Here is a 26,860-nt window from a genome sequence, read left to right on the forward strand (position 1 = left end):
CATTGGTCCACCACCTGTACCTTTGTAATACAACAGTAGAGAGGGCCATTTGAAACGGTCTTCAGACAGGCTTCAGGAAGACAAGTTGAGCTAATTAACAAGAAGAGCAGGACAGCAAATGTGAATCAACGTTCAATAATGAATTGAAAGTTGTGTGTTCGGGTCTTTGTTGCATGGCCCTGTTACAGATCCTCCATCCATGACCTCACTTCCTGTAGCAACACTTCTTCATCTCCACCTCCACCTCCACCTCTCTCCCTCCCTCCATCTCCTCCTCTCTCTATCTCCTCCTCTCTTTCTCTCCATGTCCTCCTCTCCCCCATCTCATCCTCTCTCTCTCCATCTCCTCCTCTCTCCCTCCATCTCCATTTCCTTCCTCCTCCTCTCCATTTCTCTTCTCTCTCCATCTCCTTCTCTCTCTCTCCATCTCCTCATCTCCTCCTCTCAGCTCCTCCTCTCTCTCTCTTCCTCCATCTCATCCTCTCTCTCCAGCCTCCTATCTCTCCCTCCATCTCCTCCTTCCCCTCCATCCCTCCTCTCTCTCTCCATCTCCTCCTCTCTCCATCTCCTCCTCCCTCCCTCCATCTCATCCTCCTCTCTCCATCTCTCTCTCCCCTCCATCTCCTCCTCTCTCTCCATCTCACCCTCTCTCCTCCAGCTCCTCCTCTCTCCATCTCCTCCTCCATCTCATCTCCTCTCCTCCTCTCTACTCTCTCCATCTTCTCTATCTCTCCATCTCCTCCCATCTCTCCTCCATCTTCCTTTCTCTCTCTCCATCCTCTCCTCCACCTCTCTCCATCCTCCTCTCTCCCTCCATCTTCTCTACCTCTCTCCATCTCCTCCTCTCTACCTCTCTCCATCTCCTCCTCTCTCCCTCCATCTTCTCTTCTCTACCTCTCTCCATCTCCTCTTCTCTACCTCTCTCCATCTCCTCCTCTCTACCTCTCTCCATCTCCTCCCTCCATCTTCTCTCCTCCTCTCTACCTCTCTCCATCTCTTCTCTTCTCTACCTCTCTCCATCTCCTCTCTCCCTCCATCTTCCTCTCTACCTCTCTCCATCTCCTCCTCCTCTCCCTCCATCTTCCTCTCTACCTCTCCATCTCCTCCATCTCTCCATCTCCTCCTCCTCTCTACCTCTCCATCTCCTCCTCCTCTCTACCTCTCTCCCTGCGGTGTCTCGTGGTTCCTCTCTCCACTCATCCCTCTCCCTGGAATCTTATCCTCTGAAAACCAGTTACTCCATCTGACTTACTCTAATCCTCCATCTCTCTCCACAGCTACCACTCTCCATCTCCTCCTCCTACCTCTCTCCATCTCCTCCTCCTACTCTAGTGTCTCTCCCTGCGGTGTCTCGTGATGTTCCTCCGCTCCAATCCCCACAGAACATTCACTCCTTCTTCTTCAGCCCCTCCAGCTCCTTATCAAACTCCCATTGTTGTTCTGTCTTATTCTGCGGGGGGAGGGGGTCTCTGTTGAATTAAAAATATATATTATAGTAGCTAAGACCATCACAAAGAAATAAACTCAACTCCATCTCCTCCAAACCTGGGGTGTAGGGCCTCTCATCCTCTCAACCTGGGGTGTAGGGCCTATCAATAGTCTACAACCTGGGGTGTAGGGCTCCTCTCTACCTCATCTCCCTGTGGTGTCTCGTGGTTCAACTCTGTCCACCATCCCTCTTCAGGGATGGAATCTTTATCCTCTGAAAACCAGTTACTATAGTGACTTAATCTAATCTAAACCTGTGTCTCTATCACAGCAAACCTGGGGTGTAGGGCCTAACTCATTCTCATCCTAGATCATTAAACCTAGGGTGTAGGGCCTAATCAATGAGTCCAGGCAACCTGGGGTGTAGACTTAATCATTGGTCTACAACCTGAGGTTGGGCCTGATCATGGTAGTCTACAACCTGGGGTGTCCAATCATTAGACACAGAACATTCACTTCCTTCTTCTTCAGCCCCAACCAGCCAGTGTAGTTTATCAAACAACCCATTGTTGTTCTGTCTTATTCCCTGGGGGGGGGCCTAATCATTAGTCTACAACCTGGGGTGTAGGGCCTAATAAAAATATATATTAATCAGTAGTCTAAACCTGACCATCACAAAGAAATAAAGTGTGACAACTGCATGTGCCTAATCATTAGTCAAACCCGGGGTGTAGGGCCTAATCATTAGTCTACAACCTGGGGTGTAGGGCCTAATCATTAGTCTACAACCTGGGGTGTAGGGCCTAATCATTAGTCTACAACCTGGGGTGTAGGGAATAATATTTACTCTAAACAACCTGGGGTGTAGGGCCTAATCATTAGTCTATAACCTGGGGTGTAGGGCCTAATCAATAGTCTACAACCTGGGGTGTAGGGCCTAATCAATAGTCTACAACCTGGGGTGTAGGGCCTAATCAATAGTCTACAACCTGGGGTGTAGGGCCTAATCATTAGTCTACAACCTGGGGTGTAGGGCCTAATCATTAGTCTACAACCTGGGGTGTAGGGCCTAATCATTAGTCTACAACCTGGGGTGTAGGGCCTAATCATTAGTCTACAACCTGGGGTGTAGGGCCTAATCATTAGTCTACAACCTGGGGGCCTGTAGGGCCTAATCATTAGTCTACAACCTGGGGTGTAGGGCCTAATCATTAGTCTACAACCTGGGGTGTAGGGCCTAATCATTAGTCTACAACCTGGGGTGTAAACAACCTGGGGTGTAGGGCCTAATCATTAGTCTACAACCTGGGGTGTAGGGCCTAATCATTAGTCTACAACCTGGGGTGTAGGGCCTAATCATTAGTCTACAACCTGGGGTGTAGGGCCTAATCATTAGTCTACAACCTGGGGTGTAGGGCCTAATCATTAGTCTACAACCTGGGGTGTAGGGCCTAATCATTAGTCTAAACAACCTGGGGTGTAGGGCCTAATCATTAATCTAAACAACCTGGGGTGTAGGGCCTAATCAATAGTCTACAACCTGGGGTGTAGGGCCTAATCATTAGTCTACAACCTGGGGTGTAGGGCCTAATCATTAGTCTACAACCTGGGGTGTTTCTATTAACCAATTCAGGTAGGACTCCGCCATTGTTCGTTCTAATACTTCCATATTTCATAATTCCATTATTTTTTAGATTAGTGTGTATTGTTAGATACTACTGCACTGCTGGAGCTCGGAACAAAACCATTTCACTACACCGGCAATAACATCTGATAAATATGTGTATGTGACCAATAAAATGTGATTCGATTTTTAGCTTCCGTTTTAAGAAACGTTTTGCAACTAATTCAACATAATGAATACGCCCCCAGGTATGTATCCACAGACATCCACATAGCATGGTGAGAGATGCTTAGCTCTGTCTGCTTGGCTGGAAGACGGAAGAAGTGAGATGATGTGAAGGCATAAGAACGGAGCTTGGCTGGAAGACGGAAGTGAGATGATGTGAACGGTGCTGAGTTCAAGACCTTCGTCTCCTGAACACGAACCATGTTAACGTACTTCTACATGTCTACGAGGCGTCTCAAAGGATCAGTGGGGTGGCGTAGGGGGCGGATCAAACGATACATCTATTACACTCCATTCCATCTATTATCTACTCCATTTCCATCTATTATACTCCATTCCATCCATTCCATCTATTACACTCCATTCCATCTATTATACTCCATTCCATCTATTACACTCCATTCCATCTATTACACTCCATTCCATCCATTCCATCTATTACACTCCATTCCATATACTCCATTCCATCTATTACATTACACTCCATTCCATCTATTCCATCTATTATACTCCATTCCATTTATTACACTCCATTCCATCTATTACACTCCATTCCATCTATTACACTCCATTCCATCTATTACACTCCATTCCATCTATTACACTCCATTCCATTTCTATTACACTCCATTCCATCTATTACACTCCATTCCATCTATTATATTCCATCCATTCCATCTATTACACTCCATTCCATCTATTATACTCCATTCCATCTATTCCACACACTCCATTCCATCATCTATTATCTACTCCATTCCATCTATTATACATTCTCCATTCCATCTATTACATCTCCATTCCATCTATTACACTCCATTCCATCTATTACACTCCATTCCATCTATTACATCCATTCCATTATACTCCATTCCATCTATTACACTCCATTCCATCTATTACACTCCATTCCATCTATTACATTCCATCTATTATACTCCATTCCATCTATTACATCTTCCATTACACTCCATTCCATCTATTATACTCCATTCCATCTATTACACTCCATTCCATCTATTACACTCCATTGCATCTATTACACTCCATTCCAACTATTACACTCCATTCCATCTATTACACTCCATTCCATCTATTACACTCCATTGCAGCCAATAATTATGAGCAGTTCTCCCCTCAGCAGCCTCCACTGGTGCAGGGTTAAATGGTGATGCAATTTATGATCCTCCACCCCCCCCCTTTTTAATTTAAACGTTCGATCCGCAACTCTGACCTGCAAAAGGCAACAATACGGAACACAGCGTCTTGTCTGCCGGAAACACACGAAGAAGAGGGTTTCGCCGCTAGCTAGCTAACTGGCTAACAGCATTTACAATAACTACAACAAGCGCCACACGTAGCAACATGTTTTCTTATTCTAGATCATCACATTTAAGGCTAGTTGAGGGTCTCGTTTTAATTCGTAGCTAATGCGCCAGCAACAACGAAAGAGAATAGAGTTGATACACCCCTTTTTTTCTGATGTAGCTAGCTAGCTAGCTTAGCGTAACATGTTAGGATAGCTAGCTGGTAATACATTAGCAAACTAACCTTAGCTAGCCATCTGGTTAGATAGTTAGCAGCGTGACTAGCTAGCTATTTTAGTTAAACCTTCACCCTTGGACCTAGTTTACCAAAACGTAGCTTGACCAGCTTTGAGTTGACTAAACTGGGTTTAATGGGATGTACTCAATGTGCTTATAATCTCATTGAAAAGAAACGATAGCTAAGCTATCAAACGTTAGCTATCTACTTCCGGCAGCATTATGTGCAATGTATCTTCTCTTTACCTGTAAGAGATCTTTATGTACGATTCTTCTAACTCTTTTTCTTTCTTCTTCTTCAAATATCAAACGTTTTTCGAAACTCAGTCATAACCAGTCAACCCGATGACATGTTGATGTTTTCAGTCATTTCTCTTGTCACAACATGCCAGTGTGTGTTGTTTTGGTCCCTCAGAAAGCACTGGGAGTTTACACGGCGTTGTCAGGACGACGGAGTGAGACTTTTTTTTGTATCTGACTCAAGTTCGCCGCCCACTGGAAAACCATGGGTATTACAACATAATGATAATAGACCACTTTTTTTTACCATAAAATGACTAAATCATACCAATAGGAAGAATATTTTAATAGTTGAGTCAAAGTGATGGCAATACTATATAACAACATCCCTCTCAGCAGAGCCTACAGATTATTAAACAAACACCCAGCCTACAAGGCTTTTATTTAATCACCAGTTAGGGTGGACAATGTCCCTTAATAAATTATACAAAAATACATTTGGAACATTAGGAAGGAGGAAAAAAATGCATTCATAATATGTATATGTATGCTACTACAGATCCCAGAGTGCATTGCTGGGATGGGAGGAAGTGGTGTGTGTCCCCCCCCCCCCCCCAAAACGTCCTGAGCACCTGTTGCACAGATCCACCCCATGAGGGCTCTCAATGTCAGGATAATACGTGGGCATCTCTTCAGTGACAGGGATGAATGAGGATGCTGATTGGAGTGTGTGTGTGTGTGTGTGTGTGTGTGTGTGTGTGTGTGTGTGTGTGTGTGTGTGTGTGTGTGTGTGTGTGTGAAAGTGTGTGTTGTCTGAGTCTATTTATCCTGTCAGTGTGAATATTGAAGGTTGTCTGAGAAAGTCATTCTTATCATTCACCCTACTCTAGTGTGTTGTCTGAGTCTATTTAACCTGTCAGTGTGAATATTGATGTGTTGTCTGAGTCTATTTAACCTGTCAGTGTGAATATTGATGTGTTGTCTGAGTCTATTTAACCTGTCAGTGTGAATATTGATGTGTTGTCTGAGTCTATTTAACCTGTCAGTGTGAATATTGATGTGTTGTCTGAGTCTATTTAACCTGTCAGTGTGAATATTGATGTGTTGTCTGAGTCTATTTAACCTGTCAGTGTGAATATTGATGTGTTGTCTGAGTCTATATCCTGTCAGGGGGCATAGAGGAGTGTTGTATTTCCTACCATGGTTCCATCATGCTTTCCAAAGGCCATTTGGTCCACAATACATCAACCTACATTAGTACCCAGAACAACAGGACAGGAAATATAGAATATTCAGGGTTCCACAGGAGGGTTTCTCTCCAGGAACAGGGTTGGAGTTAAAACCTACAGGAGGGTTTCTCTCCAGGAACAGGGTTGGAGTTAAAACCTACAGGAGGGTTTCTCTCCAGGAACAGGGTTGGAGTTAAAACCTACAGGAGGGTTTCTCTCCGGAACAGGGTTGGAGTTAAAAACCTACAGGAGGGTTTCTCTCCAGGAACAGGGTTGGAGTTAAAACCTACAGGAGGGTTTCTCTCCAGGAACAGGGTTGGAGTTAAAAACCTACAGGAGGGTTTCTCTCCAGGAACAGGGTTGGAGTTAAAAACCTACAGGAGGGTTTCTCTCCAGGAACAGGGTTGGAGTTAAAAACCTACAGGAGGGTTTCTCTCCAGGAACAGGGTTGGAGTTAAAACCTACAGGAGGGTTTCTCTCCAGGAACAGGGTTGGAGTTAAAAACCTACAGGAGGGTTTCTCTCCAGGAACAGGGTTGGAGTTAAAACCTACAGGAGGGTTTCTCTCCAGGAACAGGGTTGGAGTTAAAACCTACAGGAGGGTTTCTCTCCAGGAACAGGGTTGGAGTTAAAAACCTACAGGAGGGTTTCTCTCCAGGAACAGGGTTGGAGTTAAAAACCTACAGGAGGGTTTCTCTCCAGGAACAGGGTTGGAGTTAAAAACCTACAGGAGGGTTTCTCTCCAGGAACAGGGTTGGAGTTAAAACCTACAGGAGGGTTTCTCTCCAGGAACAGGGTTGGAGTTAAAAACCTACAGGAGGGTTTCTCTCCAGGAACAGGGTTGGAGTTAAAAACCTACAGGAGGGTTTCTCTCCGGGAACAGGGTTGGAGTTAAAACCTACAGGAGGGTTTCTCTCCAGGAACAGGGTTGGAGTTAAAACCTACAGGAGGGTTTCTCTCCAGGAACAGGGTTGGAGTTAAAACCTACAGGAGGGTTTCTCTCCAGGAACAGGGTTGGAGTTAAAAACCTCCAGGAGGGTTTCTCTCCAGGAACAGGGTTGGAGTTAAAACCTACAGGAGGGTTTCTCTCCAGGAACAGGGTTGGAGTTAAAAACCTACAGGAGGGTTTCTCTCCAGGAACAGGGTTGGAGTTAAAACCTACAGGAGGGTTTCTCTCCAGGAACAGGGTTGGAGTTAAAAACCTCCAGGAGGGTTTCTCTCCAGGAACAGGGTTGGAGTTAAAACCTACAGGAGGGCTTCTCTCTTGGAACAGGGCTGGAGATGCTCTAGATGCTCAAGCACTATGGATTGTACTGCTGTCAAAGTAAAGTATTTCTTAAGGTACATGTCTGAGGTTGTTTTCGGTTTGTGATTTGTTGTGGAGTGGAGTTTCACTCATCTCCTTGTTCTATAAGTGAAGAAACTGTAGCCTGGTCCCAGATCTGTTGATGCCCTTGACTACCCTGTACTTGTTCTATAAGTGAAGAAACTGTAGCCTGGTCCCAGATCTGTTGATGCCCTTGACTACCCTGTACTTGTTCTATAAGTGAAGAAACTGTAGCCTGGTCCCAGATCTGTTGATGCCCTGACTACCCTGTACCTGTCAATCCTAACAAGGCAATGAGTGTCGAATCAAACTGAACATAGCAGAAACAGACTGTCAGTCAGTCAGCTAAGAACAATGACACTGCATATTGCTGAGTAAAGACGAAGATTGTGGATGAAACAAAACTAAACAAAGATGTCTGTTCAAACTCAACAAGGATGTCTAATCAAACTGAACAAGGATGTCTAATCAAACTGAACAAGGATGTCTAATCAAACTGAACAAGGATGTCTAATCAAACTGAACAAGGATGTCTAATCAAACTGAACAAGGATGTCTAATCAAACTGAACAAGGATGTCTAATCAAACTGAACAAGGATGTCTAATCAAACTCAACAAGGATGTCTAATCAAACTGAACAAGGATGTCTAATCAAACTGAACAAGGATGTCTAATCAAACTGAACAAGGATGTCTAATCAAACTGAACAAGGATGTCTAATCAAACTGAACAAGGATGTCTAATCAAACTGAACAAACTGAACAAGGCTTTTTCACAGATGTCTTCAAACTGAACAAGGATGTCTTCTCTTTGAATCAAACTGAACAAGGATGTCTTTCTCTTCCTATCAAACTGAACAAGGCTTTTTCACAGAACATGACTTTTCCACAAATATTTCACATATTCTGGTTGATGATGGATTATACATTTGTAAAATCAGATGACATTCATTTGTCTTCCTTTGGTCCAAAATCTCCTCCACATTGTCCTTTCTCTTCCTATTGGTCAGAATCTCCTCCATTGTCCATTGTCCTTTCTCTTCCTATTGGTCAGAATCTCCTCTGCATTGAATCTCCTCCACATTGTCCTTTCTCTTCCTATTGGTCAGAATCTCCTCCACATTGTCCTTTCTCTTCCTATTGGTCACATTGTCCTTTCTCTTCCTATTGGTCAGAATCTCCTCCACATTGTCCTTTCTATTCCTATTGGTCACAATCTGCTGCTTGATAAATGAACAAGGAAACAAAACATCTGTAATAAATAAGACACATTTAATCATCCCATTTGTTTGTCAAAAGTAGTGGTCTCTAAACGGAGTGTCCTGTTTCAGTCCGTCTCCGTCCACCTGATTAGAGGAAGACCCATCAGTGCACTTGCCTCTCCATGTGCTCCGTACTGCACGTGTCAGTCCTAAACAGTGCACCATGAAGGGAAAAGGGTGCTGTTCAGGACGTGGGCTGAAACGACCTCCATCTCAAGTCTTCTGGATCAGGGACAGAAGCCTCCTTGGTAAACCACTGTAGTCCACACGGGGAACAGTTCACCAGTCCGCCGAGAGAACATCTAGAATTTTAGAAACAAGCGTTTCTAATTGGACGAGTTCAGCTAATCGCTCTCTGTTTTCAGTTTGTTTTCTTTTCCGTTCGGTGCCGAATGAACACACCCAGGCCTGTCTGTCTGTCTGTGCAGTCCTAGCGTTTTGGGGGTTGGTTTAGATGTGGAAGCCGTTGTGTTGGACGGTGAGGAACTGTAGACGGAGACTCTGAATGCTGCTCACTATCCTCCTCTGGTGGCCAATCAGAGACACACCGATGTCCCTGAGGACGAGATACAGACACTGATGTCCCTGAGGACAAGAGATACAGACTCTATATGAGTTTGGTTCACTGTTTAGAGGAGATACAGACTCTATATGAGTTAGGTTCACTGTTTAGAGGAGAGACAGACTCTATATGAGTTAGGTTCACTGTTTAGACGAGATACAGACTCTATATGAGTTAGGTTAACTGTTTAGAGAGGATACAGACTCTATATGAGTTAGGTTAACTGTTTAGAGGAGATACAGACTATACTGTTTAGAGATACAGACTCTATATGAGTTAGGTTCACTGTTTAGAGGAGATACAGACTCTATATGAGTTAGGTTAACTGTTTAGAGGAGATACAGACTCTATATGAGTTAGGTTAACTGTTTAGGGGAGATACAGACTCTATATGAGTTAGGTTAACTGTTTAGAGGAGATACAGACTCTATATGAGTTAGGTTACAGACTCACTGTTTAGAGGAGTTTATACAGACTCTATATGAGTTAGGTTCACTGTTTAGAGGAGATACAGCCTCTATATGAGTTAGGTTCACTGTTTAGAGGAGATACAGACTCTATATGAGTTAGGTTCACTGTTTAGAGGAGATACAGACTCTATATGAGTTAGGTTCACTGTTTAGAGGAGATACAGACTCTATATGAGTTAGGTTAACTGTTTAGAGGAGATACAGACTCTATATGAGTTAGGTTCACTGTTTAGAGGAGATACAGACTCTATATGAGTTAGGTTAACTGTTTAGAGAGGATACAGACTCTATATGAGTTAGGTTAACTGTTTAGAGGAGATACAGACACTATATGAGTTAGGTTCACTGTTTAGAGGAGATACAGACTCTATATGAGTTAGGTTAACTGTTTAGAGAGGATACAGACTCTATATGAGTTAGGTTAACTGTTTAGAGAGGATACAGACTCTATATGAGTTAGGTTAACTGTTTAGAGAGGATACAGACACTATATGAGTTAGGTTAACTGTTTAGAGGAGATACAGACTCTATATGAGTTAGGTTAACTGTTTAGAGAGGATACAGACTCTATATGAGTTAGGTTAACTGTTTAGAGAGGATACAGACTCTATATGAGTTAGGTTAACTGTTTAGAGGAGATACAGACTCTATATGAGTTAGGTTAACTGTTTAGGGGAGATACAGACTCTATATGAGTTAGGTTAACTGTTTAGAGGAGATACAGACTCTATATGAGTTAGGTTAACTGTTTAGAGGAGATACAGACTCTATATGAGTTAGGTTAACTTAACTGTTTAGAGGAGATACAGACTCTATATGAGTTAGGTTCACTGTTTAGAGAGGATACAGACACTATATGAGTTAGGTTAACTGTTTAGAGAGGATGGTGAGGGGCTGGGCAGGGTGATGTTGTGGATGTTGGTGAGGGTCTGGGCAGGGTGATGTGGATGTTGGTGAGGGTCTGAGCAGGGTGATGTGGATGTTGGTGAGGGTCTGAGCAGGGTGATGTGGATGTTGGTGAGAGTCTGGGCAGGGCGATGTTGGTGAGGGTCTGGGCAGGGTGATGTTGGTGAGGGTCTGGGCAGGGTGATGTTGGTGAGGGTCTGGGCAAGGTGATGTTGGTGAGGGTCTGGGCAGGGTGATGTTGGTGAGGGTCTGGGCATGATGTTGGTGAGGGTCTGGGCAGGGTGATGTTGGTGAGGGGCTGGGCAGGGTGATGTTGGTGAGGGTCTGGGCAAGGTGATGTTGGTGAGGGTCTGGGCAGGGTGATGTTGGTGAGGGGCTGGGCAGGGTGATGTTGTGGATGTTGGTGAGGGTCTGGGCAGGGTGATGTTGTGGATGATGGTGAGGGTCTGAGCAGGGTGATGTTGGTGAGGGTCTGGGCAGGGTGATGTTGTGGATGATGGTGAGGGTCTGGGCAAGGTGATGTGGATGTTTGTGAGGGTCTGGGCAGGGTGATGTTGGTGAGGGTCTGGGCAGGGTGATGTTGGTGAGGGTCTGGGCAGGGTGATGTTGGTGAGGGTCTGGGCAGGGTGATGTTGGTGAGGGTCTGGGCAAGGTGATGTTGGTGAGGGTCTGGGCAGGGTGATGTTGTGGATGATGGTGAGGGTCTGGGCAGGTGATGTGGATGTTTGTGAGGGTCTGGGCAGGGTGATGTTGGTGAGGGTCTGGGCAGGGTGATGTTGGTGAGGGTCTGGGCAGGGTGATGTTGGTGAGGGTCTGGGCAGGGTGATTATGGTGAGGGTCTGGGCAGGGTGATGTTGTGGATTTTGGTGAGGGTCTGAACAGAGTGATGTTGGTGAGGGTCTGGGCAGGGTGATGTTGTGGATTTTGGTGAGGGTCTGGACAGAGATGTTGGTGAGGGTCTGGGCAGGGTGATGTTGTGGATATTGGTGAGGGTCTGGGCAGGGTGATGTTGTGGATGTTGGTGAGGTTAGTTTGTATGCATGCAGGTGCTTTGTATGCTAAAAAATACAATTAAAATAAATAAATAAGATGAACTCAATAATACACAGTAGATTGAAGTCGTATTGAATTAAATAAATAATCTCTGGTCAGAATACAGGGAATAGGCTGCTATTTGGGAAGCAGCCGTTCTCTCCTGATCCACTCACTCTATACTCATGGTGGAGACAGAGTCCAGGGTGGTGAACCCTGCTGCCAGGAACTGCTTCTTGTATTGGCTCATCTTGATGGAGTCCAGCCAATCGCCGATGGAGATGAACAGAGGGTAGTCCGGCACGTCCTCCAGTGATTCTGGAAAACTGAGTCGATACAGAGAGGAAGAGAAATGGGAGATATGAGAGACTGAGCTGGAGGAGCCAAACACTTGTGTTACTAGCTGCTAACAGGCCAGCCAAATGCTTAGGTTACTAGCTGAGTTGATACAGAGAGGGAGAGAAATGGGAGATATGAGAGACTGAGCTGGTGGTGCCAAATGCTTAGGTTACTAGCTGCTAATAGGCCAGCCAAATGCTTAAGTTACTAGCTGCTAATAGGCCAGCCAAATGCTAAGGTTACTAGCTGTTAATAGGCCAGCCAAATGCTTAGATTACTAGCTGCTAATAGAAAAGCCAAATGCTTAGGTTACTAGCTGCTAATAGAAAAGCCAAAATGCTTAGGTTACTAGCTGCTAATAGAAAAGCCAAATGCTTAGGTTACTAGCTGCTAATAGGGCAGCCAAATGCTTAAGTTACTAGCTGCTAATAGAAAAGCCAAATGCTTAGGTTACTAGCTGCTAATAGGCCAGTCAAATGCTTAGGTTACTAGCTGCTAATAGGCCAGATAAAATGCTTAGGTTACTAGCTGCTAATAGGCCAGCCAAATGCTTAGGTTACTAGCTGCTAATAGGCCAGTCAAATGCTTAGGTTACTAGCTGCTAATAGGCCAGCCAAATGCTAGGTTACTAGCTGCTAATAGGCCAGCCAAATGCTAGGTTACTAGCTGCTAATAGGCCAGCCAAATGCTTAGGTTACTAGCTGCTAATAGGGCAGCAAAAATGGCAAACAAATACACAAATAATAATAATTAAAAACGATAAACAATAAATCACGAATGGGAAATGGGCTCGGTGGAGAGTCAACTCTCAAACATAGTCCTTCGAGCCACATTATCTTCTACAAGTCAAGGGGAGCTTGTCAACCCGTTTCCCCCTAACAACAACACGATGCATGAAGAAGCAATGTGAGGACAATGGGACCTGGACTGTCCTACCCATAAAATAGATTAGGGACAATGCCAACTAACGGACCCTTGTTAACCGGTCAATACATTTTTTCCAAACAGTAAGATTAAGTGAATAACAGAAATACTACAGACTGAACAACCATGTTTTACTAAGAACTTGGAAACATGGAAACATGAAACAATACCGAGTATCTGGTCTAACAGTCAAAAGACTATGGGCTGATAATATGACCAGGATGGGCTGATAATATGACCAGGATGGGTTGATAATATGACCAGGATGGGTTGATAATATGACCAGGATGGGTTGATAACATGACCAGGATGGGTTGATAATATGACCAGGATGGGTTGATAATATGACCAGGATGGGCTGATAATATGACCAGGATGGGTTGATAACAGGACCAGGATGGGTTGATAATATGGGTTGATAATATGACCAGGATGGGTTGATAATATGACCAGGATGGGTTGATAATATGACCAGGATGGGCTGATAACAGGACCAGGATGGGCTGATAATATGGGTTGATAATATGACCAGGATGGGTTGATAATATGGGTTGATAATATGACCAGGATGGGTTGATAATATGGGTTGATAATATGACCAGGATGGGTTGATAATATGACCAGGATGGGTTGATAATATGACCAGGATGGGCTGATAACAGGACCAGGATGGGCTGATAATATGGGTTGATAATATGACCAGGATGGGTTGATAATATGGGTTGATAATATGACCAGGATGGGTTGATAACAGGACCAGGATGGGTTGATAATATGACCAGGATGGGTTGATAATATGGGTTGATAATATGACCAGGATGGGTTGATAACATGACCAGGATGGGTTGATAATATGGGTTGATAATATGACCAGGATGGGTTGATAACATGACCAGGATGGGTTGATAATATGACCAGGATGGGTTGATAATATGACCAGGATGGGTTGATACTATAACCAGGATGGGTTGATATAATGGGTTGATAGTATGGGTTGATAATATGACCAGGATGGGTTGATAATATGACCAGGATGGGATGATAACAGGACCAGGATGGGTTGTTAATATGACCAGGATGGGTTGATAATATGGGTTGATAATATGACCAGGATGGGTTGATAATATAACCAGGATGGGTTGATAACAGGACCAGGATGGGTTGTTAATATGACCAGGATGGGTTGATAATATGGGTTGATAATATGACCAGGATGGGTTGATAATATAACCAGGATGGGTTGATAACAGGACCAGGATGGGTTGTTAATATGACCAGGATGGGTTGATAATATGGGTTGATAATATGACCAGGATGGGTTGATAATATGACCAGGATGGGTTGATAATATGGGCTGATAACAGGACCAGGATGGGTTGATAATATGACCAGGATGGGTTGATAATATGGGTTGATAATATGACCAGGATGGGTTGATAATATGGGTTGATAATATGACAAGGATGGGTTGATAATATGACCAGGATGGGTTGATGATATGACCAGGATGGGTTGATAATATGACCAGGATGGGTTGATAATATGGGTTGATAATATGACCAGGATGGGTTGATAATATGGGTTGATAATATGACCAGGATGGGTTGATAATATGACCAGGATGGGTTGATGATATGACCAGGATGGGTTGATAATATGACCAGGATGGGTTGATAATATGACCAGGATGGGTTGATGATATGACCAGGATGGGTTGATAATATGACCAGGATGGGTTGATAATATGACCAGGATGGGTTGATAATATGGGTTGATAATATAACCAGGATGGGTTGATAATATGACCAGGATGGGTTGATAATATGACCAGGATGGGTGCATAATATGACCAGGATGGGTGGATAATATGGGTTGATAATATGACCAGGATGGGTTGATAATATGGGTTGATAATATAACCAGGATGGGTTGATAATATGGGTTGATAATATGACCAGGATGGGTTGATAACATGACCAGGATGGGTTGATAATATGACCAGGATGGGTTAATAATATGGGTTGATAATATAACCAGGATGGGTTGATAGTATGACCAGGATGGGTTGATAATATGACCAGGATGGGTTGATAATATGACCAGGATGGGTTGATAATATGACCAGGATGGGTTGATAATATGACCGGGATGGGTTGATAATATGACCAGGATGGGTTGATAATGTAACCAGGGTGGGTTGATGATATGACCAGGATGGGTTGATAACATGACCAGGATGGGTTGATAATATGACCAGGATGGGTTGATAATATGACCAGGATGGGTTGATAATATGACCAGGATGGGTTGATAATATGACCAGGATGGGTTGATAATGTAACCAGGGTGGGTTGATGATATGACCAGGATGGGTTGATAACATGACCAGGATGGGTTGATAATATGACCAGGATGGGTTGATAATATGACCAGGATGGGATGTTAATATGACCAGGATGGGTTAATAATATGGGTTGATAATATGACCAGTATGGGTTGATAATATGACCAGGATGGGTTGATAATATGACCAGGATGGGTTGATAATATGACCAGGATGGGTTGATAATATGACCAGGATGGGTTGATAATATGACCAGGATGGGTTGATAATATGACCAGGATGGGTTGATAACATGACCAGGATGGGTTGATAATATGACCAGGATGGGTTGATAATATGACCAGGATGGGTTGATAACGTGACCAGGATGGGTTGATGATATGACCAGGATGGGTTGATAACATGACCAGGATGGGTTGATAACATGACCAGGATGGGTTGATAACATGACCAGGATGGGTTGATAACATGACCAGGATGGGTTGATAATATGACCAGGATGGGTTGATAATATGACCAGGATGGGTTGATAATATGACCAGGATGGGTTGATAATATGACCAGGATGGGTTGATAATATGACCAGGATGGGTTGATAATATGACCAGGATGGGTTGATAATATGGGTTGATAATATGACCAGGATGGGTTGATAATATGGGTTGATAATATGGGTTGATAATATATACAGGATGGGTTGATAATATGGGTTGATAATATGGGTTGATAATATAACCAGGATGGGTTGATAATATGACCACGATGGGTGATAATATGACCAGGATGGGTTGATAATATGGGTTGATAATATATACAGGATGGGTTGATAATATGACCACGATGGGTGATAATATGACCAGGATGGGTTGATAATATGGGTTGATAATATATACAGGATGGGTTGATAATATGGTTGATAATATGGGTTGATAATATAACCAGGATGGGTTGATAATATGACCACGATGGGTGATAATATGACCAGGATGGGTTGATAATATGGGTTGATAATATATACAGGATGGGTTGATAATATGGGTTGATAATATGGGTTGATAATATAACCAGGATGGGTTGATAATATGACCACGATGGGTTGATAATATGGGTTGATAATATGGGACGATAATATGACCAGGATGGGTTGATAATATGACCACGATGGGTTGATACTATAACCAGGATGGGTTGATAATATAACCAGGATGGGTTGATACTAAAACCAGGATGGGTTGATAATATAACCAGGATGGGTTGATAATATAACCAGGATGGGTTGATAATATGACCAGGATGGGTTGATAATATGGGTTGATAATATGGGACGATAATATGACCAGGATGGGTTGATAATATGACCACGATGGGTTGATACTATAACCAGGATGGGTTGATAATATAACCAGGATGGGTTGATAATATAACCAGGATGGGTTGATAATATAACCAGGATGGGTTGATAATATGACCAGGATGGGTTGATAACATGACCAGGACTGTGCCTTTGGCTTCTGGACAATGAAAGAAAGTTGATGTGAAATGCTGGTGAGAAATAATACCATGAGAAGTCTTTATATAATAACTGCCTCTACGTTTCTACGGATGGATATTGGCCAGGCTACCTCGAGGCTAGACATGCCTTATTAATTGAACTGAAGTTAAATGTTTCAAGGTTTCAAACAATTATACTGCCTCAAGATCCCATTATAGCCTCTGAACACGAATGGGAATCAAGCTTTAATTCCGAGTAGAGATTGAGAAATAAAAAATAGTGGCTCTTTTTAACTTGATATTGAATTTAGAATGGTTATTTGTTGAACAGTGACTGAGCCTCCAATGACTGGGCCGACCAATGACTGGGCTGACCAATGACTGGGCCGATCAATGACTGGGCCGACCAATGACTGGGCGACCAATGACTGGGCCGACCAATGACTGGGCGACCAATGACTGGGCCGACCAATGCCTGGGCCGACCAATGACTGGGCACAATGACTGGGCCGACCAATGACTAGGCCAACCAATGACTGGGCCGACCAATGACTGGGCACAATGACTGGGCACAGAGCACATTGCTCTGGTGCTGTCTGACAGGATATTCTGCCCTCTATCTAGACTATGTACTGTATTCCGCTCTTCTAACTAGACTATGTACTGTATTCTGCTCCTCTATCTAGACTATGTACTGTATTCTGCTCCTCTAACTAGACTATGTACTGTATTCTGCTCCTCCTCTAACTAGACTATGTACTGTATTCTGCTCCTCTATCTAGACTATGTACTGTATTCTACTCCTCTATCTAGACTATGTACTGTATTCTACTCCTCTATCTAGACTATGTACTGTATTCTGCTCCTCTATCTAGACTATGTACTGTATTCTCCTCCTCTAACTAGACTATGTACTGTATTCTACTCCTCCTCTATCTAGACTATGTACTGTATTCTGCTCCTCCTCTAACTAGACTGTGTACTGTATTCTACTCCTCTACTAGACTATGTACTGTATTCTGCTCCTCTATCTAGACTATGTACTGTATTCTACTCCTCTATCTAGACTATGTACTGTATTCTACTCCTCCTCTAACTAGACTATGTACTGTATTCTACTCCTCTAACTAGACTATGTACTGTATTCTGCTCCTCTGTCTAGACTATTCTGCTCCTCCTCTAACTAGACTATGTACTGTATTCTGCTCCTCTATCTAGACTATGTACTGTATTCTGCTCCTCTGTCTAGACTATGTACTGTATTCTGCTCCTCTAACTAGACTATGTACTGTATTCTGCTCCTCTATCTAGACTATGTACTGTATTCTGCTCCTCTAACTAGACTATGTACTGTATTCTGCTCCTCTAACTAGACTATGTACTGTATTCTGCTCCTCTAACTAGACTATGTACTGTATTCTGCTCCTCCTCTATCTAGACTATGTACTGTATTCTGCTCCTCCTCTAACTAGACTATGTACTGTATTCTACTCCTCTACTAGACTATGTACTGTATTCTGCTCCTCTATCTAGACTATGTACTGTATTCTACTCCTCTATCTAGACTATGTACTGTATTCTACTCCTCCTCTAACTAGACTATGTACTGTATTCTACTCCTCTAACTAGACTATGTACTGTATTCTGCTCCTCCTCTAACTAGACTATGTACTGTATTCTACTCCTCTATCTAGACTATGTACTGTATTCTGCTCCTCTGTCTAGACTATGTACTGTATTCTGCTCCTCTAACTAGACTATGTACTGTATTCTGCTCCTCTATCTAGACTATGTACTGTATTCTGCTCCTCCTCTAACTAGACTATGTACTGTATTCTGCTCCTCTATCTAGACTATGTACTGTATTCTACTCCTCTATCTAGACTATGTACTGTATTCTACTCCTCTATCTAGACTATGTACTGTATTCTGCTCCTCTATCTAGACTATGTACTGTATTCTCCTCCTCTAACTAGACTATGTACTGTATTCTACTCCTCCTCTATCTAGACTATGTACTGTATTCTGCTCCTCCTCTAACTAGACTGTGTATTGTATTCTACTCCTCTACTAGACTATGTACTGTATTCTGCTCCTCTATCTAGACTATGTACTGTATTCTACTCCTCTATCTAGACTATGTACTGTATTCTACTCCTCCTCTAACTAGACTATGTACTGTATTCTACTCCTCTAACTAGACTATGTACTGTATTCTGCTCCTCCTCTAACTAGACTATGTACTGTATTCTACTCCTCTATCTAGACTATGTACTGTATTCTGCTCCTCTGTCTAGACTATGTACTGTATTCTGCTCCTCTAACTAGACTATGTACTGTATTCTGCTCCTCTATCTAGACTATGTACTGTATTCTGCTCCTCTAACTAGACTATGTACTGTATTCTGCTCCTCTAACTAGACTATGTACTGTATTCTGCTCCTCTAACTAGACTATGTACTGTATTCTGCTCCTCTAACTAGACTATGTACTGTATTCTGCTCCTCTAACTAGACTATGTACTGTATTCTGCTCCTCCTCTAACTAGACTATGTACTGTATTCTGCTCCTCCTCTATCTAGACTATGTACTGTATTCTGCTCCTCCTCTAACTAGACTATGTACTGTATTCTACTCCTCTACTAGACTATGTACTGTATTCTGCTCCTCTATCTAGACTATGTACTGTATTCTACTCCTCTATCTAGACTATGTACTGTATTCTACTCCTCCTCTAACTAGACTATGTACTGTATTCTACTCCTCTAACTAGACTATGTACTGTATTCTGCTCCTCCTCTAACTAGACTATGTACTGTATTCTACTCCTCTATCTAGACTATGTACTGTATTCTGCTCCTCTGTCTAGACTATGTACTGTATTCTGCTCCTCTAACTAGACTATGTACTGTATTCTGCTCCTCTATCTAGACTATGTACTGTATTCTGCTCCTCTAACTAGACTATGTACTGTATTCTGCTCCTCTAACTAGACTATGTACTGTATTCTGCTCCTCTAACTAGACTATGTACTGTATTCTGCTCCTCCTCTAACTAGACTATGCACTGTATTCTACTCCTCCTCTATCTAGACTATGTACTGTATTCTGCTCCTCCTCTAACTAGACTATGTACTGTATTCTACTCCTCTACTAGACTATGTACTGTATTCTGCTCCTCTATCTAGACTATGTACTGTATTCTACTCCTCTATCTAGACTATGTACTGTATTCTACTCCTCCTCTAACTAGACTATGTACTGTATTCTACTCCTCTAACTAGACTATGTACTGTATTCTGCTCCTCCTCTAACTAGACTATGTACTGTATTCTACTCCTCTATCTAGACTATGTACTGTATTCTGCTCCTCTATCTAGACTATGTACTGTATTCTGCTCCTCTAACTAGACTATGTACTGTATTCTGCTCCTCTATCTAGACTATGTACTGTATTCTGCTCCTCTAACTAGACTATGTACTGTATTCTGCTCCTCTAACTAGACTATGTATTGTATTCTGCTCCTCTAACTAGACTATGTACTGTATTCTGCTCCTCTAACTAGACTATGTACTGTATTCTGTGTGATAAATAGCATACACAAGCGCTCAAATGTATTTCCGGCAGCTAACCGATTAACTGTTAACCGTTAACATTCCTTCAGTAGATACAATACAATGGCACTTTTTTGTCCATCAAAACTCAAATGTAGATGGGAGGTTGACCTCTGACCCTAACCCCTGGATGTTTTCTATGGATTGGTTGATTGGTTGTTCTTATCTGTGTACATGGTCCACTAGTGATAGCTGACTACTGGGCTTAGGGTTAGGGGTCAGGGTCAGAGGTTAGGGTCAGGGATCAGGGTCAGAGGTTGAGGTCAGGGTCCAGGGTTAGGGTCAGAGATTAGGGTCAGGGATCAGGGTTAGGGTCAGAGGACAGGGTCAGGGGTTAGGGTCAGGGTCAGAGGTTAAGGTCAGGGTTTAGGCTCAGGGTTTAGGATCAGGGCTTAAGGTCAGGGTCAGGGGTAAGGGTTAGGGTCAGCGGTCAGGGTCAGAGGTTAGGGTCAGGGATCAGGGTTAGGGTCAGAAGTTAGGGGTCAGGGTTTAGGCTCATAGTTTAAGGTCAGAGGTTAGGGTCAGAGTCAGAGGTAAGGGTTAGGGTCAGAGGTTAGTGGCAGGGTTAGGGTCAGGGGTTAGGATCAGATATGTGGGTTCAAGGGTTAGGGGGTAAGGGTCAGAGGTTAGGGTCAGGTATTAGGATCAGAGGTTAGGGTCCAAAGTAAGGGTAATATGTTAGGGGTCAGGGGTTACCTGTTGTCCACCAGTGTCAGTAGACTAGTGGGGTTCCTGATGAGCTTATCCAGGAAGGAGACCAGGCTGTTGAAGTGAGGTCTCTGCCCTCTCTCCTTCTGCCAGCAGTGGAGCATCAACTGGTGCAGAACCACAGGACAGTCCATGGGGACAGGAAGACGGTAACCCTCCTCTATAGACAGGATCACCTGTAATGTAGAACCCAGGACAGTCCATGGGGACAGGAAGACGGTAACCCTCCTCTATAGACAGGATCACCTGTAATGTAGAACCCAGGACAGTCCATGGGGACAGAAGGCGGTAACCCTCCTCTATAGACAGGATCACCTGTAATGTAGAACCCCAGGACAGTCCATGGGGACATGGGGACAGGAAGACAGGTAACCCTCCTCTATAGACAGGATCACCTGTAATGTAGAACCCCAGGACAGTCCATGGGGACAGAGAGATGGTAACCCTCCTCTATAGACAGGGTCACCTGTAATGTAGAACCCCAGGACAGTCCATGGGGACAGAGAGACGGTAACCCTCCTCTATAGACAGGATCACCTGTAATGTAGAACCCCAGGACAGTCCATGGGGACAGAGAGACGGTAACCCTCCTCTATAGACAGGATCACCTGTAATGTAGAACCCCAGGACAGTCCATGGGGACAGAGAGACGGTAACCCTCCTCTATAGACAGGATCACCTGTAATGTAGAACCCCAGGACAGTCCATGGGGACAGGAGACGGTAACCCTCCTCTATAGACAGGATCACCTGTAATGTAGAACCCCAGGACAGTCCATGGGGACAGGAACGGTAACCCTCCTCTATAGACAGGATCACCTGTAATGTAGAACCCCAGGACAGTCCATGGGGACAGAGACGGTAACCCTCCTCTATAGACAGGGTCACCTGTAATGTAGAACAGGACAGTCCATGGGGACAGAGGGAGACGGTAACCCTCCTCTATAGACAGGATCACCTGTAATGTAGAACCCCAGGACAGTCATGGGGACATAACCCTCCTCTATATGAGGAGAACCCCAGGACAGTCAGGGGACGGTAACCCTCCTCTATAGACAGGATCACCTGTAATGTAGAGGAACCCCAGGACAGTCCATGGGGACAGGAAGCGGTAACCCTCCTCTATAGACAGGATCACCTGTAATGTAGAACCCCAGGACAGTCCATGGGGACAGGAGCGGTAACCCTCCTCTATAGACAGGATCACCTGTAATGTAGAACCCCAGGACAGTCCATGGGGACAGAGAGGCAGAGGTAACCCTCCTCTATAGACAGGATCACCTGTAATGTAGAACCCCAGGACAGTCCATGGGGACAGGAAGAGCGGTAACCCTCCTCTATAGACAGGATCACCTGTAATGTAGAACAGGACAGTCCATGGGGACAGGAGAACGGTAACCCTCCTCTATAGACAGGATCACCTGTAATGTGGAACCCCAGGACAGTCCATGGGGACAGGAGAGACAGTAACCCTCCTCTATAGACAGGATCACCTGTAATGTAGAACCCAGGACAGTCCATGGGGACAGGAAGGCGTAACCCTCCTCTATAGACAGGATCACCTGTAATGTAGAACCCCAGGACAGTCCATGGGGACAGAGAGACGGTAACCTCCTCTATAGACAGGATCACCTGTAATGTGGAACCCCAGGACAGTCCATGGGGACAGGAGACGGTAACCCTCCTCTATAGACAGGATCACCTGTAATGTAGAACCCCAGGACAGTCCATGGGGACAGAGAGAACAGTAACCCTCCTCTATAGACAGGATCACCTGTAATGTAGAACCCCAGGACAGTCCATGGGGACAGAGAAGACGGTAACCCTCCTCTATAGACAGGATCACCTGTAATGTAGAACCCCAGGACAGTCCATGGGGACAGAGAAGACGGTAACCCTCCATGGGGACAGAGGCTCTATAGACAGGATCACCTGTAATGTAGAACCCCAGGACAGTCCATGGGGACAGGAAGACGGTAACCCTCCTCTATAGACAGGGTCACCTGTAATGTAGAACCCCAGGACAGTCCATGGGGACAGGAAGACGGTAACCCTCCTCTATGAGACAGGATCACCTGTAATGTGGAACCCCAGGACAGTCCATGGGGACAGGAAGACGGTAACCCTCCTCTATAGACAGGATCACCTGTAATGTAGAACCCCAGGACAGTCCATGGGGACAGAAGACAGTAACCCTCCTCTATAGACAGGATCACCTGTAATGTAGAACCCAGGACAGTCCATGGGGACAGGAAGACGGTAACCCTCCTCTATAGACAGGATCACCTGTAATGTAGAACCCCAGGACAGTCCATGGGGACAGAAGACAGTAACCCTCCTCTATAGACAGGATCACCTGTAATGTAGAACCCCAGGACAGTCCATGGGGACAGAGAAGCCGGTAACCCTCCTCTATAGACAGGATCACCTGTAATGTGGAACCCCAGGACAGTCCATGGGGACAGGAAGACGGTAACCCTCCTCTATAGACAGGATCACCTGTAATGTAGAACCCAGGACAGTCCATGGGGACAGAGACGGTAACCCTCCTCTATAGACAGGATCACCTGTAATGTAGAACCCCAGGACAGTCCATGGGGACAGGAAGAGCGGTAACCCTCCTCTATAGACAGGATCACCTGTAATGTAGAACCCCAGGACAGTCCATGGGGACAGAGAGGCGGTAACCCTCCTCTATAGACAGGATCACCTGTAATGTAGAACCCCAGGACAGTCCATGGGGACAGGAAGCGGTAACCCTCCTCTATAGCAGGATCACCTGTAATGTAGAACCCAGGACAGTCCATGGGGACAGGAAGACGGTAACCCTCTCCTCTATAGACAGGATCACCTGTAATGTAGAACCCCAGGACAGTCCATGGGGACAGGAAGACGGTAACCCTCCTCTATAGACAGGATCACCTGTAATGTAGAACCCCAGGACAGTCCATGGGGACAGAGAGACGGTAACCCTCCTCTATAGACAGGATCACCTGTAATGTGGGAGCAGGACAGTCCATGGGGACAGAGAGACAGTAACCCTCCTCTATAGACAGGATCACCTGTAATGTAGAACCCAGGACAGTCCATGGGGACAGGAAGACGGTAACCCTCCTCTGGAGCAGGATCACCTGTAATGTAGAACCCCAGGACAGTCCATGGGACAGAGAGACGGTAACCCTCCTCTATAGACAGGATCACCTGTAATGTAGAACCCCAGGACAGTCCATGGGGACAGGAAGGCGGTAACCCTCCTCTATAGACAGGATCACCTGTAATGTAGAACCCAGGACAGTCCATGGGGACAGGAAGACGGTAACCCTCCTCTGCATAGACAGGATCACCTGTAATGTAGAACCACAGGACAGTCCATGGGGACAGGAGACGGTAACCCTCACTCTATGACGGATAATGTAGAACCCACAGGACAGTCCATGGGGACAGGAGAAGACGGTAACCCTCCTCTGACAGGATCACCTGTAATGCCAGAACCCCAGGACAGTCCATGGGGAACCCTCCTCTATAGACAGGGTCACCTGTAGTCCAGTCCATGGGGACAGAGAGACGGTAACCCTCCTCTATAGGTGGGGTCACCTGTAATGTAGAACCCCAGGACAGTCCATGGGGACAGGAAGACGGTAACCCTCCTCTATAGACAGGATCACCTGTAATGTAGAACCCCAGGACAGTCCATGGGGACAGGAGAGACGGTAACCCTCCTCTATAGACAGGATCACCTGTAATGTAGAACCCCAGGACAGTCCATGGGGACAGGAAGACGGTAACCCTCCTCTATAGACAGGATCACCTGTAATGTAGAACCCCAGGACAGTCCATGGGGACAGAGAGACGGTAACCCTCCTCTATAGACAGGATCACCTGTAATGTAGAACCCCAGGACAGTCCATGGGGACAGGAAGACGGTAACCCTCCTCTATAGACAGGATCACCTGTAATGTAGAACCCCAGGACAGTCCATGGGGACAGGAAGACGGTAACCCTCCTCTATAGACAGGATCACCTGTAATGTAGAACCCCAGGACAGTCCATGGGGACAGAGAGACGGTAACCCTCCTCTATAGACAGGATCACCTGTAATGTAGAACCCCAGGACAGTCCATGGGGACAGGAAGACGGTAACCCTCCTCTATAGACAGGATCACCTGTAATGTAGAACCCCAGGACAGTCCATGGGGACAGGAGAGACGGTAACCCTCCTCTATAGACAGGATCACCTGTAATGTAGAACCCCAGGACAGTCCATGGGGACAGAGAGACGGTAACCCTCCTCTATAGACAGGATCACCTGTAATGTAGAACCCCAGGACAGTCCATGGGGACAGGAAGACGGTAACCCTCCTCTATAGACAGGATCACCTGTAATGTAGAACCCCAGGACAGTCCATGGGGACAGGAAGACGGTAACCCTCCTCTATAGACAGGATCACCTGTAATGTAGAACCCCAGGACAGTCCATGGGGACAGGAGAGACGGTAACCCTCCTCTATAGACAGGATCACCTGTAATGTAGAACCCCAGGACAGTCCATGGGGACAGAGAAGACGGTAACCCTCCTCTATAGACAGGATCACCTGTAATGTAGAACCCCAGGACAGTCCATGGGGACAGGAGAGACGGTAACCCTCCTCTATAGACAGGATCACCTGTAATGTAGAACCCCAGGACAGTCCATGGGGACAGGAAGACGGTAACCCTCCTCTATAGACAGGATCACCTGTAATGTAGAACCCCAGGACAGTCCATGGGGACAGGAGAGACGGTAACCCTCCTCTATAGACAGGATCACCTGTAATGTAGAACCCCAGGACAGTCCATGGGGACAGAGAGACGGTAACCCTCCTCTATAGACAGGATCACCTGTAATGTAGAACCCCAGGACAGTCCATGGGGACAGAGAGACGGTAACCCTCCTCTATAGACAGGATCACCTGTAATGTAGAACCCCAGGACAGTCCATGGGGACAGGAAGACGGTAACCCTCCTCTATAGACAGGATCACCTGTAATGTAGAACCCCAGGACAGTCCATGGGGACAGGAGACGGTAACCCTCCTCTATAGACAGGATCACCTGTAATGTAGAACCCCAGGACAGTCCATGGGGACAGGGAGGCGGTAACCCTCCTCTATAGACAGGATCACCTGTAATGTAGAACCCCAGGACAGTCCATGGGGACAGGAAGACGGTAACCCTCCTCTATAGACAGGATCACCTGTAATGTAGAACCCCAGGACAGTCCATGGGGACAGAGAGACGGTAACCCTCCTCTATAGACAGGATCACCTGTAATGTAGAACCCCAGGACAGTCCATGGGGACAGGAAGACGGTAACCCTCCTCTATAGACAGGATCACCTGTAATGTAGAACCCCAGGACAGTCCATGGGGACAGAGAGACGGTAACCCTCCTCTATAGACAGGATCACCTGTAATGTAGAACCCCAGGACAGTCCATGGGGACAGGAGAGACGGTAACCCTCCTCTATAGACAGGATCACCTGTAATGTAGAACCCCAGGACAGTCCATGGGGACAGGAAGACGGTAACCCTCCTCTATAGACAGGATCACCTGTA

The 26,860-nt window shown here is 45.1% G+C and overlaps 1 protein-coding gene across 1 annotated transcript; it reads right to left on the minus strand.

Moving 5' to 3' along the window:
• Positions 1 to 9,328: 9,328 nt before the first annotated feature.
• LOC135533148 (ephrin type-A receptor 6-like) lies at positions 9,329 to 21,438 on the minus strand. The gene is made up of 3 exons (XM_064960557.1): positions 21,257 to 21,438; positions 12,025 to 12,174; positions 9,329 to 9,434 (listed from the first exon to the last, which is right to left on the minus strand). The coding sequence occupies exons 1-3, from the start codon at positions 21,400 to 21,402 to the stop codon at positions 9,329 to 9,331; spliced, it is 402 nt and encodes a 133-aa protein (XP_064816629.1). The 5' UTR covers positions 21,403 to 21,438.
• Between the last annotated feature and the right edge of the window lie 5,422 nt (positions 21,439 to 26,860).

Source organism: Oncorhynchus masou, unplaced genomic scaffold, assembly GCF_036934945.1.
Source record: "Oncorhynchus masou masou isolate Uvic2021 unplaced genomic scaffold, UVic_Omas_1.1 unplaced_scaffold_2248, whole genome shotgun sequence".
NCBI classification, from domain to species: domain Eukaryota; kingdom Metazoa; phylum Chordata; class Actinopteri; order Salmoniformes; family Salmonidae; genus Oncorhynchus; species Oncorhynchus masou.